The sequence below is a fragment of the Pinus tabuliformis genome, chromosome J, assembly GCF_031772625.1.
Source record: "Pinus tabuliformis cultivar Carrire ecotype Pingquan chromosome J, CPIR1, whole genome shotgun sequence".
NCBI classification, from domain to species: domain Eukaryota; kingdom Viridiplantae; phylum Streptophyta; class Pinopsida; order Pinales; family Pinaceae; genus Pinus; species Pinus tabuliformis.
The window spans coordinates 303,019,347-303,036,147 of record NC_142295.1 but is presented as its reverse complement, the minus strand read 5'-3'; the positions used below and the strand labels follow the sequence as shown (position 1 = coordinate 303,036,147).

The following is a 16,801-nucleotide window of genomic DNA, read 5'->3' as shown; positions in this document are numbered from 1 at the left end:
AGTAAGAAACCTAATAGGTATCAGGGATACCTGACCATCATGAGCACGATCATACAAAATGAGCCTTCATCATTCTCAAATGTCGTCAAGCATCAAATATGGAAGGATGCTATGACCGAAGAACATGAGTCTATCATGAAGAATGATGTATGGGAAGTAATTCCCAGACCCCCGGACGAGAAAGTTGTCACTTCTTAATGGCTTTACAAGACAAAGCATGCAGTAGATGGAAGTACGGAAAAGTATAAGGCTCGTTTTGTTGCTCGTGACTTCTCCTAGAAGGAAGGTATAGAATATGATGAGATATTTTGCACCTGTTGCCAGATATACGACCATCCGCTCGATCATAGCCCTCGCGGCTTCACAAGGATGGAACCTACATCAGATGGATGTCAAGACCGCATTCTTGCATGGTTCGATCAAAGAAGAGGTCTACATGGAGCAACCCGAAGGATTTGAGATTTATGATCGAAAGTCTCATGTATGCAGGTTGAAGAAAGCTCTCTATGAGTTGAAGCAAACACCTCGAGCATGGTATGAGAGGATCGATAACTACTTGATGAAGTTGGGATTCACTAGGAGTGAAGCTGATCCTAACCTTTATTTTAAGGCCGAAGATGACAAACCTCTCATACTGGTGCTGTATGTGGATGACCTCTTCCTAACAGGCGCAGACCCTCTCATTCACAAATGTAAGAGGGAGTTGGCTTCTGAATTTGAAATGAAGGACCTAGGACTGATGCACTATTTCCTAGGACTTGAAGTGTGGCAGAAGCCAAGGGAAATTTTCCTATCTCAAGGAAAATATGTGGTAAAGATATTGGAAAGATTCGGTATGATGGACTGCAAGCCTATGACTACCTCGAGGATCTTAACTTTTAGAAGTTATATGGTAGTGATGTCGGCCCAGATTTGGGAAATGCCTCTGAGTTTCATAAACTCATTCGTATTGATGTTCTTGGTGAACCTCCGTCCGAACATATGTTTTGCAGTTAGCATTGTGAGCTCATATTTGGTTGAGCCTCACTAGATTGATGCCAGGAATCTTCTGAGATGTCTTCAGGACACAATCTCTCATGGATTAAGATACACTGCCGGAGATGTGAGACTACTTGGATATACTGATGTTGATTGGGCAGGCAGTGTGGTGGACCGTAAGAGCACTTCCGGGTGCTGTTTCACCTTGGGATCTGCTTCGATATCCTAGATGAGCAGGAAGCAAAAGTCTGTGGCTTTGAGCACCGCCGAAGCAGGATATATTGTTGCTAGCATAACCTCGTGTGAGGTAGTCTGGTTGTGAAAGCTCTTCAGAGAGCTGTTTGGATTTACATTGGATACCACTGTGATTCTCTATAACAACCAGAGGTGGGATTCGATTATTGAGGAATCTCGTATTCGTCGATTGCTCCAGCAGATAGACATCATCTTGGATACGGTAAGTTGATGAGCAAGGAGGCTCCATCGCATTAAGATGATGTACAGGTTGATACACCTTGTCAAAGCCCCGAGGAAAGATCTAATCTGTGATTTTCCCAAACGACTTGGAGTCAGTAAGAAACCCTTGTACAAGGGTCCTGCATGTTGCATACATTGAGCTCTGGGAGCTCTGAGGGCTTGCAGTTATTACTAGAGCAACATACGACCACAGGGTGACTCACCCTCCCCTGGTGGTGCACACTGGAACAAGATGATTCGCTCTCTTGTGGGACAAGATGATTCGCTCTCTTGTGGAACAAGATGATTCGCTCTCCTGTGAGGCCTGGATTGATGTGTTCTCCATGGCGATTGTAGCAAGATTGATGTGTTCTCCTGTGAGGCCTAGATTGATGTGTTCTCCATGGCGATTGTAGCAGGATTGATGTGTTCTCCTGTGAGGCCTGGATTGATGTGTTCTCCATGGCAATTGTAACAGGATTGATGTGTTCTCCTATGAGGATAGGATTGATTAGTTCTCCTGTCGAGGCATCCTACCCATGCAGTCTGGGACTCATGGGAAGTACCTCTCATCTGATCAATGAGTAGGGAAATGAAGTTAGGAACCATAGTAGTACCAATGGACGCATCGTTGTATCTACCGTACTCCCTACGCTAGGATGACCTCCATTGATCTGGGATCAATGATACTGGTCTGGGACCAGTGGTAGGAGTAGTACATTCTATGACACTGACTTCGAGTCGGTTGTTACTGGTCTGGGACCAGTGGTACGCACTCTGAGGCTGACTTTGAGTCAGTGGAGGATGTTACTGGTTTGCGACCAGTGGTAGGAGTTGTACTCACTATGACGCTGACTTCGGGTTGGTTGAAACTGGTCTGGGACCAGTGGTACATACTCTGAGACTGACTTTGAGTCAGCATGATACATCCTCGATCATTTCTTCTTCTTCATAATTCGGACAAAAGTAGAGCAGAACAGAACAAAGCAGCATAGAGTCGTACAGATCAGTACAGGGCAGAACAAGACAAAAGCAGAGCAGAACAGAACAAAGCAGAGCAAAGCATAACAGAGCAGAGCCGTACAGATCAGTATAGAGCGAAACAAGACAAAACAAAACAGAGAGAATAGAGTAGAGCAGGGCAAGGGTCAAGCTGTACAGGGCAATGCATTTGATGGATGAATAGTAGCGACCGACAGACAGATTGCAGATGAAGTTCTCCCTAGTTGAGAGGGAGTGTTAAAATTGGCAACTAGGGCCAAACAGTGTTACTTGGGAGCGTGAGCGAAAGCAAGGAGCGGGAGCGACATTTTCAAAAGCTCCCGGTTTGGGAGCAAATCCCGGAGCGTTTTTTATATAATATATATATTTTTTATATTTTTTATATTTTGATACATATATGTCAACAAAAACATGTAGAATAATGAATTAGATCTAAAAACATAAAAAAACATAGATTGAACCATATAACAACAATCATCTAGAAGTTATAATCTTCATCAACCACGTCCACAAGTTAGTAACATAGTAACATACAACGTATTGAGTCTCATGATTCATCAATCTTAAAGTTTCAAGCTTTCAAAATTCAATATATAACATTTATCATCATTGATCACCAAAGTTGTACTTGTAAGCTATGTGTAACCATTACAACAAATAATATCTAACATGAAATGAAATGTTATAAAATGAAATGAAATGAAACAACTTTCAACTTTCATGAATAATTCATTACTAATGAATTATAATTGCCAACTTCAAACTTAAATTGTCATATATTGTTTAAAAAATTATCATAATAAATATGAAAGAGTCAATAGTTATAAAAACTACTAGAAACTAGAAAAGAGAAGTAAATCTATTATCTATTTCTTATGCTTGGGCCTCTTGCCACCACGAGAAATGTCTAATTTTTTAGTCTTGTTGGAAAATCAAGAATCTTTGTCATTAATATCACCCTCTGAGCATTAATATCCAGAGGTATCTTTGTCATTACCTCTGTATCTGTATAGGGATCTTTGTCATTAATATCACCCTCTAAGCATTAACATAAGATAGAAAAAGCATAGCATGTCAAGTCAAGATTTTATTTGAGTGATGCGTACATTTTTAGGAGCGTCATGATAGAGGAGTTCGACAACCAATGTCACTTACATCAAGGTACATAGAGGGATTGGTGCTCTTGATTAAATACGAGTTCCATACACTAATACATGAATAAATTCAATGGAAACATTGCAATCCCCCAATCCTGAAATCCTGAAAAACTGATAAGTCGGATGGATTTTGAATGAAATCTAAAATTCTACTTTCTCCATATGAAATCCAATGAGGTCAGAACCACTCTCAAACATCCTGAGTCATTTCATGGTAATGTTAAAAATGTAAGTAAAATGATGAAAACGCTCCCGAAAAGGCAAGGAGCGAAAAAAAATTTGGGGAGCGCGCTCCCGAAATCGCTCCCAAAACCCTTTTCGAGAGTGATTTCGGGAGCGCGCTCCCGACCCGCTCCCGAGTCGCTCCCGCCCGGAGCGTGGATTGGGAGCGGGATCGAGGGGGGGCGCTCCCCCACAACACTAGGGCCAAACTTCATGTGGGTCATCTTATTCATGGCTGATAATATGTTCATTAGATTCCTCTCGTCGAGAGGTGTAAGATTGATCTAAAGATCATCCGATCCCGATAACTATTCATGGAGATATGAATTTATTTTGATTATGGAATTATTATCAAGCCGATCTACAACTCATGTAGGCTCAGAAGCCCAACAGTCACATCTATTCAAATATCAACAGTTGTGTATAAATACAGGAGGACTTTTCCTCATTTGCTCTCACTTATCTCATCACATCTCTCTCTCAACTGCACAAAAAAGAGTCTCTTCTCTACTGCGCAAAAAAGGGTCTCTCTCTCACACATGTGAAGCCAGAAGCTGTTGAAACTGAAGCTGCAACTGCAGATCCAAACTTTGACCAGCGTGGACCATCAAACCTCCTCTTCTGATCTGCGTTGTAGGTTCATTTGAACCTCCTATGAAGGCTGCAACTTTTGGTGGTGGAATCAAGTCGATCCGATGGACGATTTGCGAGATATCGACTGCCTTAGTTTGAAGGAAGTTGCTGAAACTGAAGCTACAACTGCAGATCCAAACTTTGACTAGCGTGGACCATCAAACCTCCTCTTCTGATCTGCGTTGTAGGTTCATCTGAACCTCCTCTGAAGGCTACAAATTTTGGTGGTGGAATCAAGCCGATCCGAACCATTAGAGACAAAATATGCGAAGTTTGCTCATCTATATACCATGTAAGGATGAATATATTAAAATGGCCCAAAGTGCAATGCATATTGACAACAAAATACATAATCAATGAGGCTCTAAGTAGCCTCTATAGTCCAAAAACAATGCTACAAGTTATTGGGCCACTAGCCGAATACAAATCACTGATCAACATGATCACTCATCAAACTCATCACTAATTCACCGCTACTAAAAATGGTATCATCAACAAAAGCTACCTAAAAATCATCTAGCTCAAAGCCTTCAGATTTGGATTCCTCAACCTTCTAATATGGTAGAAATTGAAAAAGCTTAACATGGCAAACTGATGACTTTAGTTTGAGTGAAGGGTTCATCTCCTTGACCTTATAATATGGTAAAAAAAAACTTAGCACACCTACCCAATTATTTTGCTTCAAGTGAAGTGTACATTTTTGTTAACACCATGGCAAAGGAGCTCAACAATTAATACCCCCAACATCAGAGTTGTTCAAAAATCAAGACCACAAACATCAAGGTACACAAAGGGCTTTGTCAGGCCAGGGTAACTCCAAAATGGGCAGAAGAAAACTGACTGATTATTTCATTAGATAACTATTGTTTATACACATAAAATGGACGGATCAGTTCATCTTCTTGATGACTGTTCACATTCCTGTTTACCCAACCGTTGAAGATTAGGTGTGAACATTCCCCCCCTTAATCTGAAGGGATGTTGGTGAGTCCAAGCATCGTTCTGAATCTTTCAAGCTTTTCTCTTCCAAGCGCTTTGGTGAAGATGTCTGCAATTTGCTCATTTGTGGAACAATGACGGAGATGGATTGTTTTGGCCTCAACATGATGTCGGATCAGATGATATTTAGTATTGATGTGCTTAGTACGATCATGGAACTTTGGGTTCTTGGCCAACTTTATTGCAGAGGTGTTATCAATCATGAGTGGAGTTTATTGTACTTGTTTTACCTGCAAATCTTCAAGAATTTTCCTGAGCCACACAATTTCTTTCGTTGCTTCAGCTGCTGCCACGTATTCTGCTTCTGTTGTGGAATCTGCTGGAACTGATTGTTTGCGTGATCTCCAGGAGACAGCTCCTGATCCAAGACTCATAGCATATCCTGAAGTAGATACCCTAGTTTCTTTGTCTCCATCGAAGTCTAAATCAGAGTATCCAATCAAGCTGAAGTCGTCCACCTGTGTATACTTGATTCCAAGGTCTTGAGTTCCCTTCAAGTACCTTAGAACTCTTTTTGCAGCAGACCAATGTCCCTCACAAGGCTTTTGCATAAACCTGGAGAGGATTCCAACAGCAAATGAAATGTCTGGTCTGGTAGTAGTGAGGTAGATGAGACTTCCTACAAGTTGTCTATAATTTGTTGCATCTTCAAATTCCTTTCCTTCAATAGATGTGAGCTTCAAGTTTTGTTCCATTGGAGTAGAAAGAGGATTGCACTCTGTCATGCCAAATCTGTTTAACAAATCTCCAATGTATTTCTTTTGAGAAAGAAATATGGATTTTGGATGTTAAGTTACTTCAATGCCAAGATAGTAATGAACATAGCCCAAATCAGTCATTTCAAAACTTTTTCCTAATTCTTTCTTTATGGATGCAATATAGCTTTCATTGTTCCCTGTCATTAAAAAATCATCTACATATACCACAAGATATACAACTGTTTTGCCAACTTTCTTGACAAATAAAGTTGCATCATCAAGATCAAAATGTTTGAAGTTGAGTTTCAGAAGATGCTCAGTTAGTTTTTCATACCAGGCTCGTGGTGCTTGTTTGAGGCCATACAAGGACTTCACAAGTTTGCATACTTTGTGTTCATGTCCTTTCACAGCAAATCCTTCAGGCTGGAACATAAAAACATTCTCTTTTAGATCTCCATTCAAGAATGCAGTTTTTACATCCATTTGATGGACTTTCCAACCGTTCTGAGCAGCTAGTGCAAAGAGTGTCCGATGGTGGCCCATTTTGCTGTGGGGGCAAAAGTTTCCTCATAATCGACCCCTTCCTTCTGTGCAAAACCTTTTGCCACAAGCCTAGCTTTGTGCTCGTCAAGTGAGCCATCAGCTTTGTACTTGTTCTTGTAGACCCACTTGCAGCCAATTGGTTTGGTTCCAAATGGAGGATCAACCAGCTTCCAAGTGCCATTCTTTATGAGGGCATCATACTCCTTCTGCATCGCTTCTTTCCATTCATCATGAGAAGCAGCTTCTTTGAAGGAAGTTGGTTCAAAATCTGTAGACAAGTTCAATTCACAATCATAAGTAACATCCATATCAACAGGTGAATTAGAGTTATCTACATCACCTCCATCTTGTCGGTTTGTATTTCTGGTTCTTGTTTTTCCAATTTCATCAGGATGAACACTTTCAAGTGTCTTTGTCAGCCACTTTGGGGGACCTTTCTGAGATGGTCCAGGCTGCTCTGTTGATTGAGTTGGGACTGAATCAAGATTGAGTCTCCCAATTCTATCAATTACATCACTTAAAGGATCATCCGGTGTTGGAGTTTCATGCAACGGAGATTGTTCTTCAGAAGAAGATTCCACATGTTGATCTAGTATAGGAATCCCCCCTTCAAGATGTGGAATCTGATTATCAAACTCTTGAAATGATTTCGTTTTTGTGAATCTATCCAAGCGATCAAGTTGCCGCTCAACAACACTGTCAGATTTGGATGATTCAAGAAAAATGACATCTCTAGATACAACAAACTTTTTATTTACTTCATCATAGAGACGGTATGCTTTAGAGGTGTTTGAATACCCCAGGAAGATACACTTACGACTTCTAGCACCAAGTTTGTTTCTATGTACCTTTGGTATTAAAGCATAACAGGTGGAACCAAAAATCCTGAGATGTTTTACCGAAGGAACATGTCCATACCACAATTCATAAGGAGTCTTGTTTCTTATAGCACTAGATGGACATCTATTCTTTATATATGCAGCACATAGAACAGCATCAGCCCAAAACATTATCTTTACATTTTTGAAGAAAAGCATGGATCGTACCATATTCAAGATTGTTCTATTCATTCATTCTGCTACACCATTCTGTTGGGGATTATAAGGTACAGTTGTTTGATGTTTGATCCCATGTTGGTGAAGATAGTTTTCAAATTCATTTGATGTATATTCTTTTCCATTATCAGTGCGAATAGACCCAATATGAGATTGTGCATCATTTTCAATCCACTTATGAAAATTCTTGAATGTTTGAAAAGCATCAGATTTGTTCTTCAATAAATAAACCCAACACATTCTGGTGTAATCATCAATAAATGTCATGATATATTTATTTCCATTTGCAGAAGGAACAGGCATTGGACCACATAAATCTGAATGAATGAGTTCAAGCTTCCTATGTGCTCTTGAATGTGAATCATGAAAAGACTGTTTGCTATGCTTTCCTAGAATGCAAGCATCACATTGCTTATGTTTTCTAGGAATTGTAGGCAGACCAGCAACACCATTTTTCTTTAATAAGCGAAGATTGTCATAGTTTAAATGTCCAAATCTAGCATGCCATAATAAACTTGATGGAAGTGTACCTTCTTCATGATGAGAAATATATGAGAAATGTTGTGCATGAGCAGAGGTTCCTTGCAGTTTAAGAAGTCTTTCTTCTTCTATTCCCCTCATGACCAGTGAGTGGTCAGATGCCTTTCTTACCTCAAGCTTTCCATCAAACATATGAATGGAGTGACCTTGCTGGCGGATGTGGACCAAGGACAGCAAGTTTCTCTTGAGCTGTGGGAGATATAGAACATGATCCAGAAGAAAGTCTGGAAGACCAGGCAGTTTAAGCCTGATTGTGCCAAGCCCTGATGGCTTGATTTTTGACTGATCTGCAAAGTATACTGCTCCATCAACATTGTCAGTGAAATCTTCAAAAAAATCTTTCCTATGAGTCATATGACAGGTTGCTCCTGAATCAAGCAACCAATCATTTTTCGAAGAAGCAAGTGAAGCATTAAACAAATCTTCATTTACTCCAATGTTACATTGTGCCTCAATATAGTGAGCGGATTCAGGTGCTTTACCTTTGTCTGTGTCATCAGTTTTACCTTTCTGCTGGTTTCTTCTCTGCTCAATTTTGTCCCATGGTAGCTTGCATGTAGAAGCATCATGTGATCCATTTCGTTTGCAGCGAATGCAATGCAGATCTGCCTTTTCTCCTTGAGAATGTCTGCCCCCCCTGCCTCTGAAGTATCTTCCTCTTCCTCTTCGTCCACCTCTTCCTCTTGTAGAATCTTGAGCAGGATGCTTTTCTTTATGAGCAAGGCAAACAGTCTCTTCAGAAGATTCAGGGACTGTCTTCTTTTCAAAGGCTTTCTCTCTTTCAGCAAACTTTCTCACAAGAGAGTCAAAGGTTATATCTTTAAGATTTCCATTTGCTTGTAATGACTCAAGATAATTGGAGTAGGTAGGATAGAGTGCTTTGAGAAAGGCAATAAGAGAGATATCCAGCTCAACCTTAGTGGATTTAATATCATGCATTATAGACTTTATTTCAGATGCAAGAGCAAGAGGATCATTATTTTTCAGTTCAAGAGTGGAGTTTAATCATGCGCTGAACAACTTCAAGTGCAGAATGTGAATCATAGAGTTCTTTCAGCTTTTGTAAAGCTTCAAAGGCAGTGGAATAGGATGAAATATGACGACTTACTTCTTCATTTACAAATGCTGCGATCAATGCATAGGCTTTGCTATTCTTGTTTTCCCAAATGACAAGTTCTTTATCTGATGTAGGCTGCACAAGATCGTTGTCTTCTTCTCCGACACACACTCCTTTCCACAACTCATTGTAGATGAGGGTGTGTTTTACCATCCGAGACCATTCAAAATAGTTCTCCTTGCCAGTGAGAACTATTCCGACCATAGAGATGATTGAATGCATTATGTAAAAAATTACTTCTGCTAGAAAAATCCTTACGTTACAGCCTTTAAATCCCTCTAATATTTGCTAAAAGCATCAGCATTTCATTGTACATATCACTGCAATACTACTATGTTTTGAAAAATGCGCAATGGATCACTTCAATATATCACTTCATTCTATTAATATATCACTTCAATATATCAATACTACAAATGCTTTGGTATATAAGACATTCTGGAAACACCGCAATATTTTGAATGATATACAAACGCTTTGAATTATTTAAACTGTGTAATATTATGAAGTTAACAAACTGCTCAACGCTATACCAAAACTGCTATCATAAATATACACTGAAGAACTGCTCAACACTCAACCGAGTCGATGGCCTGTGGTGTCCTGAGATTGGAACAGACGGGATTAAAACTCTTAGATTGACATGTGGGTGTTGCAAAATATGGGTACAGCATTTCAACAAGCGCACAGCAGTTCACATTCCATATATACGCATCATTCTACGCATTCAACTTGGAAACCATTCAATATATATACTCTGGACCATTCTATGCATATACAGACTTGGATGGGCATATGTATAAACCCACAGCGCACAGCGTTAATACCCTCAGCGTTTTCCCGGATGCGCACCACGTTAATACTCAAACAGCGTGAATATTATTCAAACCACAGCGTTAATAACCATTGCGTTCTGGAAACCATTCAATAAATGTTGATATTCGCATTCAAACATTAATTCAACAGCGTTAATAATTCAAACGTTGTGTTAAGAAATGGGACAGCGTTATTACCATATACGACAACCACCGAAATTAAAATCTCCGTCAAGGTTTCAGAGAGAAGAGCGCCACACCAAAGTCCCGGCTCCACAACGATTAATCGACCTCCAAAGTCTCGGCTCTAGGCTTCATCAATTTCTGCGTTCTCAATCTCAATCTCGTAGGGCCTACTCTTCTCTTCAGCGTTCGTTTCAACATAAAACTCTGCAATAATCTCTCTCGTGGGGCGTGATGGCATCAAAAGATGCAGAGACGAGGATGCAAGAGTCTACAGGAGAGGGCTCCACCAACAATAAGAGATTCGAAATCAAGAAATGGAATGCTATTGCACTCTGGGCATGGGACATCGAGGTCGATAATTGTGCATCATCATTTCTGGGCAGGCAAACGTTCAGGCAGAGGCGCCAGGCAAACGTTCAGGCAGAGGCGCCAGGCAAACGTTCAGACAGAGGCGTTATGGCCAGAGGAGTTACAAGGAATCTGGGACTTGTGCTCTGATACCATGTCAGGCCAGGGTAACTCCAAAATGGGCAGAAGAAAACTGACTGATTATTTTATTAGATAACTATTGTTTATATACATAAAATGGACGGATCAGTTCATCTTCTTGATGACTGTTCACGTTCCTGTTTACCCAACCGTTGAAGATTAGGTGTGAACAGGCTTCATGCTCTCGATTAAATGCCAATCCCATACCCTCATACATAACAGAATCAAAAGGAAACTTTGCAATTCCCCAAATCTTGAAATCCTGAAAAATGTTAAGTCTGCTGGCTTTTGAGTGGGATCTAAAATTCTATTTTCTCCATATGAAATCCAATGAGGTTGGAACAAGTCTCAAATATCCTAAAAAAATTAATGATTTTTCTACCAGTTCATTACTTGGCCCTATTTGACCAAACAATATGAACGGTTACCAGTTCAGACCAGCCAGTTTTTAGAACTATGATAATAATCCATATGTACATTTTGGATTCATGACAGCCACACCCAAATAAGAATTTTCGAGTTTGAATGGCCAGAGCACTTACAGCAGGTTCAAGTAATAGTCCCAAAACTGTCTAAATCTGACACGAAGATTTTTGGAGTTCGGATGGGGAGATCAATTACCGCAGGTCCAAGTGAAAGTCCTAGAACTGTCTTAAAACAGACACAACACCCAAAGTTTCTCAACTGGAAGGTGATCACATGTTTGTTAATAACTTATTCACTAGAATTCTGTCAAGAAGAAGGTAATTTTGACTTACAGAAGAAGAATTACCTTGTGAGCAGTAGCTAGTTATGAAAACGACTTAAAATAGAACATTATATATTAATACCACTATGCTAATATCACCATAATATGCTAAAATAGGTGGTCACCCTGCCCTCTTATTAGTTCTTAAATCCCACTCATATCTTGGACCATGTGGTCCACTTTGCCAGGGGTATATTTGGTTGCTTGGTTCAGGGTTGATGTGGCTGTAAAACTGTACATATTATCAGTGCAGAAACACAATTCAGAAATCAAGGAAATCCTGACCAAAGCATTTGCACAGAAACCATAAGAAACTGCAAGAAGAACATGAATATTAAAACATATACAAGCAATATTGATTCCTCCCTTATCAGTCTCTTGTTCTTGAAATTGTAGCTTGTATTAGTTCGTATGATATAAGAGTCATAAGACACAAGTCTCAAAGGAACAGTTATATTATACGCTCATCTGATATGCTGCTCCCCACAATAGAAAGTTGTCTATCTCTATATCCCAAACCACCATTCATTAAGGAATTCAACAGCTTTAATAGAGAAGGATCTTGGTCAGTTCAATTACCAAGATGCCTGTTGACTTCCCATACCAGACCAATTTGACTTCCTAGGTGACAGAGGACATGATCATCCAACCTCGGTATACATGCAGACACTGGATGCACACCCTCCAGGCTCCATGTCCCCCTTGGGCAGTTCCAGGTGGGTTCTCAGAGATTTCAGATGAAGAACAACCACTAGATCCTGCAGTCAGACAGGATATGCCACCTATATCACGTACAGGAGCCAGAGCAAAGGAGCATTTCATTTTCCAGTGCCCCACCTCCTATAAGATACGCAGGAAACTTCGCTGTTTATTCAGAGACTCAGGGGGCTCTCTTTCCATTTTCTTCTAATATCCTGATCACCCATGTTTTGCTCTCTACATGAGGGTAGAACCAGTGAAACAGGAATCGGGAAAAAATCGGATTAATCGCGAGTGCAAGTCGGATCGGCGGCAGAAAGATCCGTTTCGAATCTGGGCGTGTCAACTCGCGTTGACCGAGTGGTTTCCACAAACTTCCATAAATTTCTTCCGATTTCGTCCGATTTCTTCCGATTTCGTCCGATTTCCATAAATTTCTTCCGATTTATCTATGGAATTTACACGAACAAAACGCTCAACGGGTTTAAATGATTATCCTTGTCTGGAAATCGAGCTGAAGTGTAGATGGCCAAATTTCAGCATACACATAAAATGACTTGAATCCACCTAAATGGAGGTTTTGGGGCTGGTTTAAGATTCTGGTCGAAATTGCATACCATATATATCACTGCAATCTACCACATGGTCTTTGCATAGCACGCAGCAGACCACAGCCTCGATGTATATACTAGGGCCTTCAATAAAAAATATTCAACGCGATTTCCAGATTTCGTCCAGCCTCAACGTAGGAAGAGTTTAATTCACACCGTCGAATCCACCTAAATGGAAGTTTTGGGGCTGGTTTAAGATTCTGGTCTTTGTATATATGAGAGTTAACATTGATATATACTTCGAACTAATGGGAATATCATTCGGGAGTTTACGAATTCGTAAATTCATTTTGTTTTTGGGACTCATGCTTTTGGTTGGGTGTCATCGCTTCCTAGTCAAATTTATTTGCTAGTATTTGCACGGGTGTGAAATGGAGAAGGGGAACATGCAAGTGTGAGGGACACTAGTTTAGATTTTATGTTAGATTTTGTGAGAGATAATGAACAGTATGTTGAAAAGTGTGTTAAAGATAAATCTTATTATAGAAAAGGTTTTGGGTTAATTAGAATTTTAATTAAATTTTAAATTTTTATAATTTGTAAATTTATTTTTATTATTTTTAATTTTTTTAAATAAAATATTTTTTTTAATTTATAAAATTTTGAAAATAAAAAATATTATTTAAAATATATGAGATACTTATTTATTCATGATATTTTGGACATCTATTGATGCATTGTTTGGACATACCTTTACCCAATATTAATGAAAAATGGTTTTTTTAATTCAATATATGTGTATATTTTTATTTAATGAATTTGCCGATTTTTTCCCGATTTTTTCCCGATCCGATTAAAACTCTTCACTCTTTTGCCTCGCCGATTTATTGCCGATTCCGAGTCTGGTAACATTGGGTAGAACTCTTACACAAATTTCATGCACTCCTTACCCCACCCTGACCTGAGACTTTCAGGCAGATCACTTCTTACTTCCAGGCTGTCCCATCAGATCAGGGCAACATGCAGCAGGCAGAGACTGATGAATGTTAAGATAGACCCTCAGATGACCCTTCAGACAGCTTCACAAACCTACCTACTTATTTAAATTTGTGTAGCTTCATTAAATCCCATATAGATGCTTTGGTTGATATCATGTGCATTAAGTAGGAAGATAATCAACATCTGCTAAATTAGAACAAAGTTTGTGATGGTATCATGGTAGAGAGATCACTGCCAGGACATAAGAAATAAATAGAATGGCTTTGCCAAACACCATACAACTGAACAGAAATAAACGCATGCTCTTAATTTAAGAGTTCATGTTTACCTGACTGTCTCTGCACATATGGCCAGAAAGTGCTAAGCGCTCCTCAAAAATAATGCTGCGATCTATTTTGCCACCATATATGTCCTCAAATCTCTGTCCCAAACAGAACAGGTAAAACAATTTAGTGATGTGCCAAATAAAGAAACCTCACATCCTTAAATGGAAACAAAAAGAAAAGAATATGAAAGTTGTCACATAGATCAATATGTCTACCTTCAGCTGAATGACTAGAACATTAGGAGCTTGAAAGATTGACATTTGCTTGCGTGCTGTGGACAACTTTTTGCACCTGTATCATGTACCATGAAAAGTAACTCCTATTAGTTTAAAAGATATATTAAAATAAAATTTGAATAAAAAGTTGAACAGAATAAAACCTTAAATAACAAGGGCCCCAGGAGAACCAAAATTTGTTTTTACAACCATTATATCCAACTACAAAATAGCATTACAAGCAAATAACGTCATAAAGTTTCAGAGATGAGCCCTTCAATGGATATGCCCCATGTACCCCAACATGATCAGCATAGTAGTCCCAACCAAAAGTTTTCAATCTTCTGTGGAATCGGACAGTAATATTCCACGCTCTCTATATATCTATCATAGATAGTCTCTGCCAAACTGGAACTGTCTGAGGAAAATGCTTCTCATTGGTGTTACATCACAGAACAGCTTATCAAGGCTAGTATCAAGCTTGTTGATGAGGATAATATCTTACAGTGGAGTGTCAATCCACTTTTGGGTTATATTCAGTGAAATTTTGTTACAGCTCCATGTGCACTGCCCAAGAAGGCCATCTCAAGACCTGGTGGGTCTGGAATTTGAAATTGGAGGCCCCTCCAAAAGCAAAAGCCTTCTCATGTTTGGCACTCAGCAATAAAATACTGTTCTGGGATTCCTTGCAGAAGAAAGAAGGGCCCCAGTAGATGCCCCTTATGTAAGGAATGATCAGAAATGGTCTTCCACCAGTTCATTCCATGTCAATTCACAAAGGAATTCTAGAATTTTCCCTCTGGTCTAGCAGCTTCTAAGACTGCCTGTGGACAGACTTTGTAGATGACTCTGATGAGTTGGCTCAGCCACGGTAACAGTGATATTAGAGCCCATGAGCTCCCCAACAGTGTTTAGTTGATATTGCTGTATCCAAAGTGAGTATTTATTCCAGGAGATAAGAAGAAAGGCATTCAAGGTATTCAACAGACTCGAGACATCTCTTTCAGCTGCTCATCCAGATACTAAAACAAACCCTCTAGGGCAGGTAGTCCCTAGCTGAGCTCTTGATAGAAGCATGGCTTTATCTGAAGGTTCAGCAAGGGGAAACCAAGAGCTCGATGGAGCTGGTGAAATCCTCCTCCTTCCAAACAAAAGCCAATTAACTTTTGAACTGGGCCTTGGGAGGGGGGTAAACAACAAGGATAAACTGATGGCAACAAGACTCTCCTTTGGATCGCACAAGAAAGGGGGGGCCATAAACTTAATCGTGCAGGAGAACTTAAAGGCAATCATCAACTGACTAAATGGTTCTTTGCTGTCACATAATATCCGCCCAAGTGACAGCATTTCCAGGACTAAATTCCTTGCTGGGACATTCAACTCCATTACTTGCTCCCACATATGCAAAGAGCTTAATATGGAGGCTGTCTCTCTTGCTAAGACTACTGTGGACCTACAGGATGGTAGACAGGAGAGATAGTTGCTGCAGACTCTTCAAGTCACTGTGTTACCAGGTGCCTCTACTGATAGTCTCAGTCTTGAGGCAAGATGATTACTTGAATCATTATGATAATGTGAAGATTACAGTACAGAGCTCTAGATTTTGGATATTCAAAGGTTTCTTTTCTATGAAACAACACTATAATGTGAAGCATACAGTACACAGCTTGGCTTGTTCTAGATTGGAAATTCAAAGGTTTCTTTTCTGTGAAACAACACTCCATACTCTTCTCTGTAGAAACTACTGTATTGACTGCTGGAAGGCTCATAGTTAGTCATATTAAGGGGAAAAAAGAAAGAATTTCTTCCAGATATTAATTTTCTAAACCTAGCAGAAGGGCTCCCTTCCTGGGAAAATGACCCAACTATGGAAATACATACAACAATAACATGGAACTGATCCAACTGATCAAGCCCTCTGCAGATCTTGCAGGCTGATCTGGATCTCCCTTGCTGCCTCTTGCACATTCCTTGAACCCAACACAATTGAATGGAAGCCCTTCTCCACCCAATCACTAAGATCTCACCCTCACTGTGTCTTGGTGTCTTCTCACTTTAGTGATTTAAGTAATTTCTTTTTATAAGATAAAGTGAGTTAATCTAATGAAATGAAAAGGTCTATTATGAAACTTCCGCATGCCTAGACACTTAGGCCTATGCAGAAGTACCTGACCAAGCTACAAACATCGACACCAGATATGACCTCAAACATCATTCTCCGATACATTAGGACATTTACCAGTACAGCCCACTTAATTAAGACATTTGGTGAGGGAGCAAGGTTACCAATAATGCAGATAGGTTTCATTTTACATCAATTTGAAGTTTGAACATGCTTGATCTGCACCATTTCTACTTGCACATGCAATCACA

At 39.7% G+C, this 16,801-nt stretch overlaps 1 protein-coding gene across 8 annotated transcripts in view; it reads right to left on the bottom strand.

The window, feature by feature from the left end:
• Window positions 1-16,801, bottom strand: part of LOC149226956 (ubiquitin carboxyl-terminal hydrolase 25-like) — a 228,913-nt gene that overhangs the window by 196,837 nt on the left and 15,275 nt on the right. For all 8 annotated transcript variants that reach the window (XR_016247758.1, XR_016247760.1, XR_016247759.1 and 5 more), the window contains exons 3-4: window positions 14,429-14,504; window positions 14,216-14,308 (exon numbers count right to left, since the gene is read on the bottom strand). Coding sequence is in view for 3 of the 8 variants with exons in the window: in XM_089377645.1 (XP_089233771.1) it covers window positions 14,216-14,308; window positions 14,429-14,504 (169 nt within the window). In the remaining 5 variants the exon portion in view is untranslated. The remainder of the gene's footprint in view (window positions 1-14,215; window positions 14,309-14,428; window positions 14,505-16,801) is intronic.